Source organism: Scyliorhinus canicula, chromosome 1, assembly GCF_902713615.1.
Source record: "Scyliorhinus canicula chromosome 1, sScyCan1.1, whole genome shotgun sequence".
In the NCBI taxonomy this organism is placed as follows: Eukaryota; Metazoa; Chordata; class Chondrichthyes; order Carcharhiniformes; family Scyliorhinidae; genus Scyliorhinus; species Scyliorhinus canicula.
In genome coordinates, this window is record NC_052146.1 from 190,214,856 (window position 1) to 190,230,709 (window position 15,854).

General features: G+C 47.5%; 1 protein-coding gene across 3 annotated transcripts in view; it reads right to left on the reverse strand.

The window, feature by feature from the left end:
* Positions 1–15,854, reverse strand: part of pcmt (protein-L-isoaspartate (D-aspartate) O-methyltransferase) — a 51,714-nt gene that overhangs the window by 18,598 nt on the left and 17,262 nt on the right. For 2 of the 3 annotated variants that reach the window (XM_038805046.1, XM_038805064.1), the window contains exon 4: positions 5,089–5,193. The exons of the other annotated variant lie outside the window; for it this stretch is intronic. In XM_038805046.1, coding sequence (XP_038660974.1) covers positions 5,089–5,193 — 105 coding nt within the window. The remainder of the gene's footprint in view (positions 1–5,088; positions 5,194–15,854) is intronic. 3 annotated transcript variants of the gene reach the window in all.

Sequence of the window (15,854 nt, forward strand, 5' to 3'; positions counted from 1 at the left end):
AAAAGGAAAATAATACAAAGAGAAAGGGGCAACATGCCACCAAACAGAACTTAACCCTCTAAACGATAAACAGTTCAGCAAATTAACACCCAACTCAAAACAAAATAGGACGAGCGCCCCTTTCAAAATGAAACTGAAACCAGCCCACCCCCCCGGGTTGCTGCTGCTGTTGACCTCCACCTAACGTTCCGCAAGAAAGCCAAGGAACGGTTGCAACCGCCCGGAGAACCCCTGCAAGGACCCTCGCAAGGCAAACTTTATCTTCTCCAACCTAAGAAACCCCGCCATGTCATTGATCCAAGCCTCCACACTTGGGGGCTTCGCAATAACAAGAGCCTTCTCCGCGCTACCAAGGAGGCAAAGGCCAGAACTCCGGCCTCTTTCGACTCCTGCACTCCCGGATCCTCCGATACCCCAAATATCGCTATCCCCAAACTCTGTCTTACCCGAGTGTCCAAGACCTTGGACATGACCTTTGCAAAGCCCTTCCAGAACTCCGCAAGCGCTGGGCACGCCCAGAACATATGGGTGTGGTTTGCTCGGCTCCCCGAACACCTCACACATCTGTCCTCCACCCCAAAAAACTTACTCATCCTCGCCCCTGTCATATGCGCCCTGTGTAACACTTTAAACTGGATCAGGCTGAGCCTGGTGCAAGATGAGGAGGAATTGACCCTTCCCAGGGCGTCAGCCCACAGGCCCTCATCCAGCTCCTCCTCCTATTTGCCCTTCAACTCCTCCACCGAGGCTTCCTCCACCTCCTGGTAGATCTCCGAGATCTTACCCTCTCCGACCCACACACCCGAAATCACCCTGTCCTGTATCCTTCGGGCTGGCAGCAATGGAAATTCTCCTACCGGCTTCCTGACAAACGCCCGAACCTGCATGTACCTGAAGGCATTTCTCAGAGGTAGCCCGAATTTCTCCTCCAGTGCCTTTAAGCTGGTAAAAGTCCCGTCAATGAATAGATTCCCCAGCCTTCCAATTCCTGCCCGGTGCCAGCTTCGGAACACACCATCTATCCTGCCCAGGGCAAACCTATGATTATTCCGTATCGGGGACCAAACTGAGGCCCCCGTCTCCCCCCGTGCCACCTCCATTGCCCCCAAATCGTCAGCGTCACCACCGGGCTCGTGGTATACCGCGTCGGTGGAAGCGGCAACGGTGCCGTCACCAGTGGCCCCAGGCAAGCACCTACACAAGACGCTGCCTCATCGACCCGTTTTCTGCCCAGTAGTAGCTACACAGATTCGGCAGCGCTAACCCCCCCCCCGATTCCAGCGACCCACCACATCCCGCCTTCCCATTATTTAACTCTTCCCCTCCCCCTCCCGGTTGCGCTCCAAGAACAGTCGTTTAATCCTTGGGGTCTTATTGGCCCACACAAATCCCTCGATACTCTTGCTGACATGCTTGAAAAAGGCTTTAGGGATGAGGATTGGCAGGCACTGAAACACAAACAAAAACCTAGGGAGGACCGTCATCTTGACAGACTGCAAGGGAGAGAGGAAGCATGTCCCACCTCTTAAAGTCCTCCTCCATCTAGTCCACCAACGGCGCCAGATTGAGCCTATGCAAGACCCCCCCCCCCCAGCTCTTGGCCACCTGAATACCCAAATACCGAAACCTCCTCTCCACCATCTAGAGCTGCAGCTCCTCAAACCTCTTTTCCTGTCCCCGCGCATGCAGCACAAAGAGCTCGCTCTTCTCAACATATACCCCGAGAAGTCTCCAAACTCCCCGAGGGTCTGCATAACCTCCCCCATCCCCTATACCGGGTCCGTAACATACAAAAGCAAATCATCCGCATATAGTGAGACGCGGTGCTTCTCTTCCCCCCCCCCCCCCCCCCCCCGGGAATCGGGAACCCATCCGGTCCCGGGGCCTTGCCTGCCTGCATACTCCCCAACCCCTTAACCAGCTCCTCCATCCCAATCGGGGCCCCCAAATCTTCTACCTGCTCATCCTCCACCCTTGGAAACCTCAATTGGTCCAGGAACCACCGCATCCCCCCCTCCGGGAGGGGGGGGGGGGGGGGGGGGAGACGACCCCAATTTCCCTAGCCGCCTCCTTCTTCTTCCGCAGCTGTTGCACCAGCATACGACTCGCCTTCTTCCCATATTCATACGCTGCTCCTTGTGCCTTCCTCCACTGGGCCTCAGCTTTCCCCGTCGTCAACAAGTCAAACTCCGTTTGGAGGCTCCGGCGCTCCTTCAACAACCTCTCCTCGGGGGATTCCGCACATCTCCTATCCACCCTAAGTATCTCCCCTGCCAATCTATCCCTCTCCCTCCTCTCTGTGAGCCCTGATGGAGATCAGCGCCCCTCTAACCACCGCATTCCACGCCTCCCACACCACACTCACCGAGACCTCCCCATTGTCATTGGCCTCCATATACCTCTGTATATACCCCCGGACCCGCCAACAGACCTCCTCATCCGCCAATAATCCCACGTCCAAGTGCCACAATGGGCGCTGGCCCCCCTCTCTTCTCCCAACTCCAGTTCCACCCAATGCGGGGCGGGATCCAAAATCGCGATGGCCGAGTACTCCGTCCCCTCTGCTCTCGGGATCAGTGCCCTGCTCACCACAAAAAAGTCTATCCATGAATAGGCCTCGTGCACGTGGAAAAAGGAGGAGAGCTCCCTCACCCTTGGCCTAGCAAACCTCCACGGATGCACTCCCCCATCTGATCCATAAACCCCCTCAGAACCTTGGCCGCAGCTGGCCTCTTACCCGACCTCGACCTAGACCGATCCATTGCCGGGTCCAATTCAGTGTTGAAATCCCCCCCCCCATAGTTAGGTTCCCCACCTCCAAATCCGGGGTCCGACTTAGCATCCACTTCATGAACCCTGCATCATCCCAGTTTGGGGCATATACATTCACCAGCACCACCCGGGTCCCCTGCAGCCTACCACTTACCATCACATACCCCTTTATCCACCATAATAGCCGCCGCCTCGAAAGTCACCCGCTTGCTCACCAAGATTGCGACCCCCCTGTTCTTCTCGTCCAACCCGGAGTGAAAGACATGCCCTACCCATCCCTTCCTCAGCCTGGTCTGATCCGCAACTTTCAGGTGCGTCTCCTGTAACATGGCTATGTCTGCCTTTAGTCCCTTCAAATGCGCAAACACCCGGGCCCTCTGGACCGGCCCATTTAGGCCTCTCACATTCCACGTGATCAGCCGGATCGGGGGACTATCTCCAGCTCCCCCTCGGTCAATACAGCAGCAAACCAGTAACCCCCCCACACCCTCCCCCGGCCAAGCAATTGCTTCACCCCTCCGTACTTCCCTTCCCCCCCCCCCCGCCCTACTTCCCCCCCCCCCAAACACTTGCACTCCCGTAAGTCAGCTGACTCCTGCTGACCCCGGCCGCTCCCGCCTCTGCCATTGATCCCCGCAGAATTCCCTCCTAAAACCCAAGTCCCCCCCCCCCCCTCCACACTCCCTGCAAACCAATGTGGACTCCAATTCAATACCACCTCCCTGCATCCGGCCCCGCCCCCTTTCTTTCCACGGGAAAAGAAAACCCGCGCTCCCAGTCCGGGTTGACCCCGCCCTCTATGGCGTAGCTCCATTCTCCTACAACCTTACCCCCATCCCCAGAGGTCCAGGGTTCCCGGCCCCTTCTCCCCCCACCGAACGCAGGGAACAACCCCTCCCAGATCAGCGCCTGCACAGAAAAAAAAGAAACACAAATATCACCCTCTCCCACTCCACAACATCCCCCAAAACATGCTACAGACCACTAATTTGAGTCCAGCTTCTCATTTTTGATAAAGGTCCACGCCTCGTCTGGCGGATCAAAATAGTGGTGTCGGTCCTGATAAGTGACCCACAGTCGTGCGGGCTCAAAGTTCACCCCCTTTCCGTGGTGAACCGCCTTGGCCCGATTGAATCCTGCCCTCTTCTTGGCCAGCTCTGCACTCCAGCCCTGGTAAATGCGAATTTCAGCATTTTCCCACCTGCTGCTCCGCTCCTTCTTCGCCCATCTCAAGACGCACTCCCTGTCGGTGTAACGGTGAAACCTCACCACCACAGCTCTCAGCGGCTCATTCGCCCTTGGTCTCCTTGCCAGGACTCTGTGCGCCCCATCCAGCTCCAAGGGCCTCGGGAGGCCCCTGCCCATTAGCGTACTCAGCATCGTGGCTACATACGCCCCAGCATCCGACCCCTCCGCACCTTCAGGGAGACACAGAGTCCACAAATTCTTCCTTGTCAACCTGTTCTACAGATCCTCGAATTTCTCCTGCCACTTTTTATGGAGCGCCTCGTGCGCCTCCACCTTCACTGCCAGGCCCAGGACCTTGTCTTTGTTATCAGAGGCCTTCTGCTGCACCTCTTTATTCGCTGTCCCCTGCATCTTCTGGGTCTCTACCAGCCTTTCTATCAATGACTTCATCGGGGCCAACATCTCTGCCTTCAATTCCGCAAAGCAGCTTCTTAGAAACTCTTGCTGCTCCCGCGACCATTGAGCCCACGCTGTCTGGTCTCCGCCCGCCGCCATCTCGCTTTTTTGCACCCGTTCTCCTCTCTTCTCTAATGCCCTTTTTTGACTGCACCGCTCCTGGTCCACTCCATACAGTGCTGGGGGGACTTACTGCCGTCTTCCCACACCGGGAATCGTCAACCAAGTGCCGCTGGGGCTCCTTAAAAGGGCCCAAAAGTCAGTTTTCGGCAGGAGCTGCCGAACGTGCGACCTACCCAGGCATAGCCGCAACCGGAAGTCAACATTCCAGCAACTTGGCACGAGAACTAGCTGCAACCCTAGCCAAGCTGTTCGAGTACATCTAAAACACTTGCATCTACCCTAAAATGTGGAAAGATTCCCAGCTATGTCCAAACCACAAAATGCAGGACAAATCCAATCTGGCCACGAAGTCTACTCTCAAAAGATGGAATTTGTCACCGATAGCATTATCTAGTGTCTCACCAACAGCTTCTCAAAGGCAATTAGGGATGGCTAATGAACGTTGCCAGTGATGCTCACATCCCATGAACAAATAAGTTAATTTTTTTTTGAAAAGGAATTTAGACACCCAAAAACTCTTATATGGCACCTGTAAAAGAAACTACTTACCATCCGTGCGAAGCAGGAAGTGAGGATTCCACTGCCAGATCCTACATCAAGTGCTTTAGCCCCCTCATATAATTGATCGTGAAGCAGTTCCAATGCATATGCGTGCTGGGAAAGACAACATCACAATATATATATATATGCACACTGATTAGGTGCATACACAATGAGTTTCCAATTACTAGATTTTAAACCAAGACAGCCAGACTGGTTTCTTTAAGTAGCTTTGAGTTATTTTAATTAAACCTTCCAGAGCTGGGGTAATAATCAGCATCAAATTTCATTTTAGTTAGTTAGCAATGTATCATATATTCTCTCACATATTCTTCACTCAACAATAACTAGCTACATATACAAAATCTTCCCAATGACATGCATTGAAAAAAGCAAGTTTACTCACTCAATCTGACTAGTAAATTTTTAAAAAAACATCTGGCCACAGGTACAAAATGTCATCTTGCAGAGAGAGCGAGCGCCAGCGAGAGAGAGAACACGCGAGTGAGAGCGCCAGCGAGAGAGAGAGAGAGAGCGCCAGCGAGAGAGAGAGCGAGAGCGCGCCAGCGAGAGAGAGAGCGAGAGCGCGCCAGCGAGAGAGAGAGCGAGAGCGCGCCAGCGAGAGAGAGAGCGAGAGCGCGCCAGCAAGAGAGAGAGCGAGAGCGCCAGCGAGAGAGCGCCAGCAAGAGAGAGAGCGAGAGAGCGCCAGCAAGAGAGAGAGCGAGAGAGCGCCAGCAAGAGAGAGAGCGAGAGAGCGCCAGCAAGAGAGAGAGTGCGCCAGCGAGAGAGAGAGCGAGCGAGAGTGTGCCAGCGAGAGAGAGAGAGAGAGAGAGAGAGAGAGAGAGAGAGAGAGAGCCAGCGAGAGCAAGCGCGCGCCAGGGAGAGAGCGCGCGCGCCATACAGACAGCAGTAACAGGTCATTCCACAGGATTTATTTTGCTCCATCTCAAGGACTTATGTGGCATCCTCATCAAATTCTATTCATCCTTACCATGTAGCGAGTTTCATATTCTTACCACTCAAACAAATAGGTTTCTCCTAAACTCTATTTTAGTTGGTGACCATCTTATATCGATTGCCCCTAGTTTTAAACTCTTCACAGGTGGAAACATCTTCTTACATTTACATATATTAAGTCAATCTTAGTGGGTCAGAAGTTACATTGTTCTGTAACAGGAGCAACAATGTCACACAGCACATAAAATGCATCATCAGGTCTCATCTCCTCGGTCATTTGGGTGCCCTTCACCCAAAGTGGATTTTGGGGACTGGGACACAATCTCCATATCTACTTTTCCATGGGCATCAGTGGCTTTGATTATATTTTCAACAGGTGTTAATTTTTCTCATCATTAAACCCAGGATCAATTTCTCATCATTAAAGCCAGGATCAATAGGAGATGATGAACAAGGCACGTTGGAGGCAGCGCGGAGCCCTAGGAATGGACATTTCAGAAATTTACAACACTTGCATAAGAACTAGGAGCAGCGGCAGGCCACTCTACTCTGCTCCGCCATTCAATAAGATTATGGCTGATATTTTTGTAAACTCGGCTCAACTTACCAGCCCACTCACCATAACCCTCAATTCCTTTACTGTTCAAAAACCTATCTATATTTGCCGTAAAAACATTCACCGAGGTAGCCTCAACTACTTCACTGGACAGGGAATTCCACAGATTCACAACCCTTTGGGTGAAGAAGTTCCTCCTCAACTCAGTTCTAAATCTGCTCCCCCTTATTTTGAGTCTATGCCCTAATTCTAGTTTCACCCGCCAACAGAAACAGCCTCCCTGCTTCCACCTTATCTATTCCCTTCATAATTTTGTTTCTATAAGATCCCCCTCATTCTTCTAAATTCCAATGAGTATAGTCCCAGTAGCTCGCCTCACAAGCTAATCCTCTCAACTCTGGAATCAACCTCGTGAATCGCCTCTGCATTCCCTCCAGTGCCAGTACATCCTTTCTCAAGACGACCAAAACTGGACACAGTAGTCACAGTACTCCAAGTGTGCCTCACCAACGCACTATACAGCTGCAACATAACATCCCTGTTTTTAATCTCCATCCCTCTAGCAATGAAGGACAAAATTCAATTTGCCTTCTTAATTACCTACTGCACCTGCAAATCAACTTTTTGTGATTCAGGCACAAAGCCACCAAAGTCCCTCTGCACAGTAGCAAGCTGCAATTTTTATCATTACATAAAAGTCCATTTTGCTGTTACTCCTAGCAAAACAGATGACCTCACATTTATTGTACTCCATCTGCCAGACCCTTGCCTACTAACTTAAACTATCTATATCGCTCTGCAGACTGTATCACTCACCTTAGTGTAATCTGCGAACTTTGACACATTACACTTGGTCTCCAACTCTAATCATCTATGTAAATTGTAAATAACTGCAGTCCCAACACTGATCCCTGAAGCACATCACTAGCCACTGATTGCAAACCAGAAAAATACCCATTTATCCCCACTCTTAGCTTTCCGTTAGTTAACCATCAATGTACATTACCCATTACAGCGTGTACTTTTATCTTATGCAGCAACCTTTTGTGCGGCACCTTGTCAACTTCCTACTGGAAATCCAGATACACTACATCACTAGTTCCCCGTTGTCCACCGTGCTCATAATGTCCTTAAAGCAATCCCAGTAAATTAGTTAAAAATGATCTGCCTTTCTTTAACCCATGCTGCATCTGCCCAATGGGACAATTTCTACCCAGATGTCTCACTATTTCTTCCTTCAAGCATTTTCCCCACTACAGAAGTTAACCAGCCTATGGTTACCCGCCTGTTGTTCACCTTGTTTTAATCAGTGGCGTCACATTTGCTGTTTTCCAATCATCCTGAACCGCCCAAAGTCCAGCAAATTTTGGCAAATTACCACGAATGCCTTTGCTATTTCCCGTCATCTCTTTTAGTACCCTGGGGTGCATTCCATCAGGGCCAGGAGATGTGTCTCTCTTTGGCCCATTAGCTTTATCACACTACCTCCTTAGTGATAATGATCGTTTCTAGGAGCTCACTTGCCATAACCTCCTTGCCATCAATTATTGGCATGTTATTTGTGACTTCCACTGTGAAGACCAACTCAAAATACCTGTTCCATGCCTCAGCCACTTCCTCATTTCCCATTATTAAACCCCCTTTCTCATTCTCCAAAGGACCAGCATTTACCTTAGCCACTCTTTCATTTTATATATATTTTTCAAAACTTGCTATCTTTTTTTATATTCTGAGCTGGTTTACTCTCATAATCTATCTTACTTTTCTGTACAGCTTTTTTTGTGGATTTCTGTTGAGTTTTAAAGATGTCCCAATCCTCAAGTTTCCACACTATCTTTGCCACTTTGTATGCATTTTCTTCTGCACATTCAGCAAACGACAGCATAGAACATGTAGTGCTAGAAACCAGCTTTGGGTTCTCAGATGCCAAGAATGGGTGGGTGGATTTGGAAGAGACATACAAAGGCAAACCTGACGGCACAGAGCATTAAAACGGACAGCTCCAAATATTCTTTGCATTTAATCTGGTTATATAATGTATTTTTTAAAAAGCACAGGAGGCATTTAAATGGGGACGAGAACATAGAACATAGAAAAATACAGCACAGAACAGGCCGTTCAGCCCATGATGTTGTGCCGAACCTCTGTCCTAGATTAATCATAGATCACAGAATTTACGATGCAGAAGGAGGCCATTCGGTACATCGAGTCTGCACCAGCTCTTGGAAACAGCACCCTACCCAAGGTCAACACCTCCACCCTATCCCCATAACCCAGTAACCTCACCCAACACTAAGGGCAATTTTGGACACGAAGGGCAATTTATCATGGCCAATCCACCTGACCTGCACATCTTTGGACTGTGGGAGGAACTGGAGCACGCGGAGGAAACCCACGCACACATGGGGAGGATGTGCAGACTCCGCAGACAGTGAACCAAGCCGGAATCGAACCTGGGACCCCTGGATCTGTGAAGCAATTGTGCTATCCACAATGCTACCATGCTGCACTTAAGAACAAATTAATCTACACTCCATCATTCTACCATAATCCATGTATCTATCCAATAGCCGCTTGAAGGTCCCGAATGTTTCCGACTCAACTACTTCCACTGGCAGTGCATTCCATGCCCCCACTGCTCTCTGGGTAAAGAACCTACCTCTGACATCCCCCCTATATCTTCCACCATTCACCTTAAATTTATGTCCCCTTGTAATGGTTTGTTCCACCCGGGGAAAAAGTCTCTGACTGTCTACTCTATCTATTCCCCTGATCATCTTATAAACCTCTGTCAAGTCACCCCTCATCCTTCTCCGTTCGAATGAGAAAAGGCCTAGCATCCTCAACCTTTCCTCGCAAGACCTGCTCTCCATTCCAGGCAACATCCTGGTAAATCTGTTTTGCACCTTTTCCAAAGCTTCCACATCCTTCCTAAAATGAGGTGACCAGAACTGGACACAGTACTCCAAATGTGGCCTTACTAAGGTTTTGTACAGCTGCATCAACACCTCACAGCTCTTAAATTCAATCCCTCTGCTAATGAACGCTAGCACACCATAGGCCTCCTTCACAGCTCTATCCACTTGAGTGGCAACTTTCAAAGATCTATGAACATGGACCCCAAGATCTCTCTGCTCCTCCACATTGCCAAGAACACTACCGTTAACCCTGTATTCCGCATTCATATTTGTCCTTCCAAAATGGACAATCTCTCACTGTTCAGGGTTAAACTCAATCTGCCACTTCCCAGCCCAGCTCTGCATCCTATCTATGTCTCTTTGCAGCCGACAACAGCCCTCCTCACTATCCAAAACTCCACCTATCTTCATATTGTCTGCAAATTTACTGATCCACCCTTCAACTCCCTCATCCAAGTCATTAATGAAAATCACAAAACAGCAGAGGACCCAGAACTGATCCCTGCGGTACGCCACTGGTAACTGGGCTCCAGGCTGAATATTTGCCATCCACCACCACTCTGACTTCTATCGGTTAGCACGTTTGTTATCCAACTGGCCAAATTTCCCACTATCCCATGCCTCCTTACTTTCTGCATAAGCCTACCATGGGGAACCGTATCAAATACCTTACTAAAATCCATGTACACTACATCTACTGCTTTACCTTCATCCACATGCTTGGTCACCTCCTCAAAGAATTCAATAAGACTTGTAAGGCAAGACCTACCCCTCACAAATCCGTGCTGACTATCCCTAATCAAGCAATGTCTTTCCAGATGCTCAGAAATCCTATCCCTCAGTACCCTTTCCATTACTTTGCCTACCACCGAAGTAAGACTAACTGGCCTGTAATTCCCAGGGTTATCCCTATTCCTTTTTTGAACAGGGGCACGGCATTCGTCACTCTCCAATCCCCTGGTACCACCCCTGTTGACAGTGAGGACGAAAAGATCATTGCCAACGGCTCTGCAATTTCATCTCTTGCTTCCCATAGAATCCTTGGATATATCCCGTCAGGCCCGGGGGACTTGTCTATCCTCAAGTTTTTCAAAATGCCTAACACATCTTCCTTCCTAACAAGTATCTCCTCTAGCTTACCAGTCTGTTTCACACTGCCCTTTCCAACAATATGGCCCCTCTCATTTGTAAATACTGAAGAAAAGTACTTGTTCAAGACCTCTCCTATCTCTTCAGACTCAATACACAATCTCCCGCTACTGTCCTTGATCGGACCCACCCTCGCTCTAGTCATTCTCATATTTCTCACATATGTGTAAAAGGCCTTGAAGAACAGTGGATAAAGCAATTTCAGGAAGGAACATAAGAGGCATTCAGCCCCAGGCTGTTCTGCCATTTAAGCTACAGTTGACCTCCACTCCCAAGTACACTACCCAGAACTGAACGCAGTTTGCTAAACAGGGTCAGAGCGCTTAATAATGACCAACACTCAATTACTGAACAATCAGCCTTGGTTCTGTAACCCTTCCTTTACTAACATAAAAATCCAATAAAAAGGTTACTGACTTGTGTTTATGTCCATGGTTGCTGACAAATGGAGTTCCTCTTCAGTATTGATTTTTATTTCAGATTTGCCACATCCACAGTAATTTGAATTTTTTCATACATGAAAAAGCAGAGTTTTGAAATTTTCCAACTGACATAGACCCAGATTTCTGAGGGAGAGTTTCAGATTTCCTTTGTTCTTTTTGAGAGACTCACCAGACAATTTTTCTTTCTCCACCCCAATAACTTTTGTAACTATCTAATCATACCTCAAGAGGAATACCCGATTTAAACGCAAGGTAAGACAAGGGAATACAATCCTCGTCTCCATCATTATGACGTTGCGAAAAGTATGAAATAATTACAAAATTTTTAGAGTTCCCAATTAATTTTTTTCCAATTAAGGGACAATTTAGCGTGGCCAATCCACCTACCCTGCACATTATTTTTGGGTCGTGGGGGTGAGACCGACAGACACGGGAGAATATGCAAATTTCACATGGCGGGTGACCTGGGGCTGGGATCAAACCCAGGTCCTCAGCATACTGAGGGAGAGTGCTAACCACTGAGTAATCTTGCCGCTCCTATCATTAAATAATTTTAGTGGAACTTGTGCAGCATCTCCTCCAAGACCAATTAAATACCCTGAGTGGTACTATCCAGAACTGAATACAGTACACCGAAAAGGGTTGAACCAGAGTTTTTGATAGCCTACATACAAGAACGGAACAATTCCATCAGTTTGGCTTCTCATTTCAAAACTGTCATTTTTGTTTGCTGTGCAAGTGGCTGAAGCAGAAGAAATCCAAACTGCCACAGATTTTGGTATGTTTAGTCTATGTTTTGCTTTATTGAAAGACAAACCTGTACCATCAAATTATTCTGAAGTGAGGGTGCACATTCAATGCGCAAGGAAACAAGCCAATTATGAAACTCCATGTGTTATTTTTATTGATCTGTTAAGTACAGTAGCTTGCCTGTCCATTCCAAATAACTGGATTTTTAATAAAGTTTCTCCCCATTCCCATATTATTCCCCCCACACCTCCATTAAATGCACCAGCAATTTGCAATAGAGTCAGAGTCATTGCGATAAGGGGAGTCCATGTCAGCTATACAGTAATCCAGTTCCCTTCCCCTGCTTACCCACAGAACCTGCAAGTTTATTTCCCTCAGAAGCCCATCAGATTTTCTTTGGAAATCAGTCTCGGCTCCCATCACTCGCCTATGTAGCGAGTTCCAGGTCATTCCCACTTGCTGTGAAAATTCTCCCTCACATGTCCCCTGCTTCTCTTTTCCAAAGTCTACGTCCCCTAGACCTTGTACCCAGTCAATGAATGGAAACCACTTTTCTTGTCAATCTTGGGCACCTCTATAATCTCCCCATAATCTCTTTTGCTACAAGGTTAAGAGATCTAACTTACCACCATCTAACCTTGTAGCTAAACTCATTCATCCCTGGAACGATGCTGGATAAATCTCCTCTGCAGCCCCTCATGGACCACCACGTGGTTACTGACGTTTGGTGAGCTGAGCAGAAGTGGACATAATAATCCAGTTGTGGCACTTTTAAAAGGTTTAGTACAACCTCCCTGCTTTTATGCTCAATACTGCTATTTTATTAAGCCCAAGATCCCACATGATTTACAAGTTACTCGTAGCATACCCTGCCAACTTCAAAGATTTATGAACCCAAGGTCCCTTTGCCCCTTAACACTTTTGTCCCTCTATGCCCCTTTTGCCAAAATATATAATTTCTCTGTATTAAATTCCAATTGCCACGTGTCTTCCCATTCTGCTAGCCCATCGATGCTCCAATGCAGTCAACTGTCATCATCCCCACTGTTTTCTACACTTTCAAGTTCAGCATCAAAGCAAAGTTGTTCTTAATTTACATCCTTTATCTAGATCACAATGAGTCACACCTGAAGTGATAGGCCTATTTGAAACACTCAATTAATTTCCTCTAGCGAAGTTCACATGAAGTGAAGACTAAGTATGGTCTTCAGGTGAAGTGTGACGGGTAATTGGACATAGGCACCCAAACATAATTCAGTCCCCATCTTACAATAATAGGATACTGTTTATACAAACCAGTCACCGTTCTCAATTACATCTCCCCGCCAGTGATGGCACTCTTAGTATTGCCATGGGCAAGTGGGTACAATTACTGTCCAACTGGTTTATACAAATGTTTAAAAATAAAAATTTGCAGTGAGGGTGACCACAAGCTTTTAAAAATCTGATTTACTAAGTTCCCTCTGAAGTGGCCCAACATAGCACTCAGCTCTCAAATCACAAAGAACACACCACCACCTCAAAGCAACTAAGGATAGTCAATAAACACTGCCCTTTTACCAATGAGTCGGCACGGGAATTGAACCTGTGCTGCCGCCTCATTCCGGTTTACAAGCCAGCTGTCTAGCCCACCGTGCAAAATCAGCCCGAGCACGAGCCACAGATCCTGAGCACAAATTTAAAAGATAGTATTCTTCATATATTCAATACACCAAGTACATGACATAATTGTGGACCAATTCTCTCAATCATGGAGTTGCCCCCACAACAAACTATTTTTGGCACAAAGGGTCAAAATCCTGTTTCCAGATCTCAGCCCATGTAGCCAGCTCGAGAGCTGGCGAGAATGGCTTGGAGTACATTGATATTCCCTTGGAGTACAGCAGCATTAGGGTGGCACAGTAGTTAGCTCTGCTGCTTCACAGCACCAGGGACCCAGGTTCGATTTTCAGCTTGGGTCACTGTCTGTGCTGAGTCTGCACGTTCTCCCAGTGTCTGCACGAGTTTCTTCCAGGTGCTCTGGTTTCCTCCCACAAGTCCTGAAAGACATGCTGCTAGGTGAATTGGACATTCTGAATTCTCCCTCTGTGTACCCAAACAGGCACCGGATTGTGGCGACTAGGGGCTTTTCACAGTAACTTCATTGCAGTGTTAATGTGAGCTTACTTGTGACACTAATAACGATTATTATCGTAATTCTCACGTGCTCCGGGAATTTTGTGATCAGTTTTGCGACTGTCCCAACAGCTATCTAGCTATAAATTAGAGTGCCCCGGTTTTTAAACAGTAGTACCATTTTGAAACAAAACTAGATATTTGTACCTTTTGCCTGTGCTCCCCCCCATGGTTTCTCCATCTTTGCAAACAGATTCAGTAAACACCCATGAAGGCCTGGTATGAAATGGGAATGATCTTTGTTTATAGCAAATCATAAGTAGCAACAGTTTGATCAGACTCATTTCAATTATAACTTGTCTTGACATCATGTAAAATAATAATGAGTATGCCATACCACATCTGGCCATCTTATTTGGAAAAACAGTAACTCCTTAGTACGCTCCTGCACTTCCCTTCGAGTCTGGGCCAAGCTTTCCCTTGCAGTTGGTTTAAAATGTTAGTGACTACCTATATGCACAGCTTCCAAGACCAGAAAGTAACCTGGCACCAGAGACTCCCCAACACAACAGCTTGCTGTCAATGTCAAAAACAAACACGTTCCCTTCATCACCAAAAACTGGAGCAGTGACAAGTTCAGAGGACTGAACAGGTGAGAAGTTCTTAGACCAGACAGACGACTGCTTCTTCCAAGCTCCCGGATAGCTTTCAAATAGAACCAGCACTTTCCATCAGGTGGAACACAACTTGACCTAAGGAGCACCTGTGGTGGTGACAGAAGCCAACATCCATTTATCAGAATCTCAGGTAGTTACAAATTATATAGCCTCTGCTAAACAAAGTACATACACTAATCCACTTGATAAATACACACACGCACTGCATCCAGTACATTTAATTACTGCACACTTGCGTTGTAACACAATTTCAATAGCTTCTTTGCAACAGTATCAAGGGAAACACTCGTTATCAAAAGGTTTATGCGATAAAATGTAACCTTTTTACCCAACTGTTCAGTTTCCTAGAACCTACATAGAGAACAGCTTATGCAACAGTACGATATTTATATACCCAAGGATGGGACACATTCCCAACTGACACTACCTCTTCTGTAGAGATGTCCAACCCAAGTATACTTCAATGTGATAGCACGTAGTAAGTGAATGTAACTTCGCAATATCATTTTTCTGCAACATTTCAGTACACGATAAAGGATGACAATACAGAACACTTAACATAGAACATAGAACGGTACAGCACAGAACAGGCCCGTCGGCCCTCGATGTTGTGCCGAGCAATGATCACCCTACTCAAACCCACGTATCCACCCTATACCCGTAACCCAACAACCCCCCCCCCCCCCCCTTTAACCTTACTTTTAAGGACACTACGGGCAATTTAGCATGGCCAATCCACCTAACCCGCACATCTTTGGACTGTGGGAGGAAACCGGAGCACCCGGAGGAAACCCATGCACACACAGGGAGGACGTGCAGACTCCACACAGACAGTGACCCAGCCGGGAATCGAACCTGGGACCCTGGAGCCGTGAAGCATTTATGCTAACCACCATGCTACCCTATGAACAATTTCATTGCTTTACAATTTGTACACTAAGTGTATATTTCCCTAAAATATTGCATCAAGAGCTTACTCTAAGATTTTCTACATTAGAGAATCCACAATTTAGGCATCTTTAGCATCCGAACCAGTACCAAAATACATTAGATGCCTTCAAGACCTTCCATCAATTGGGGGCCTGTCACTTAAAATAATTTTTGTTTAATGGAACGAGACTATAGACTATCAAGGTTACTACACGACACCGTCCACAATAAGGACAACAGCAGAAATGATGTGGGAATACAGTCATCTCAAAATTCCCCT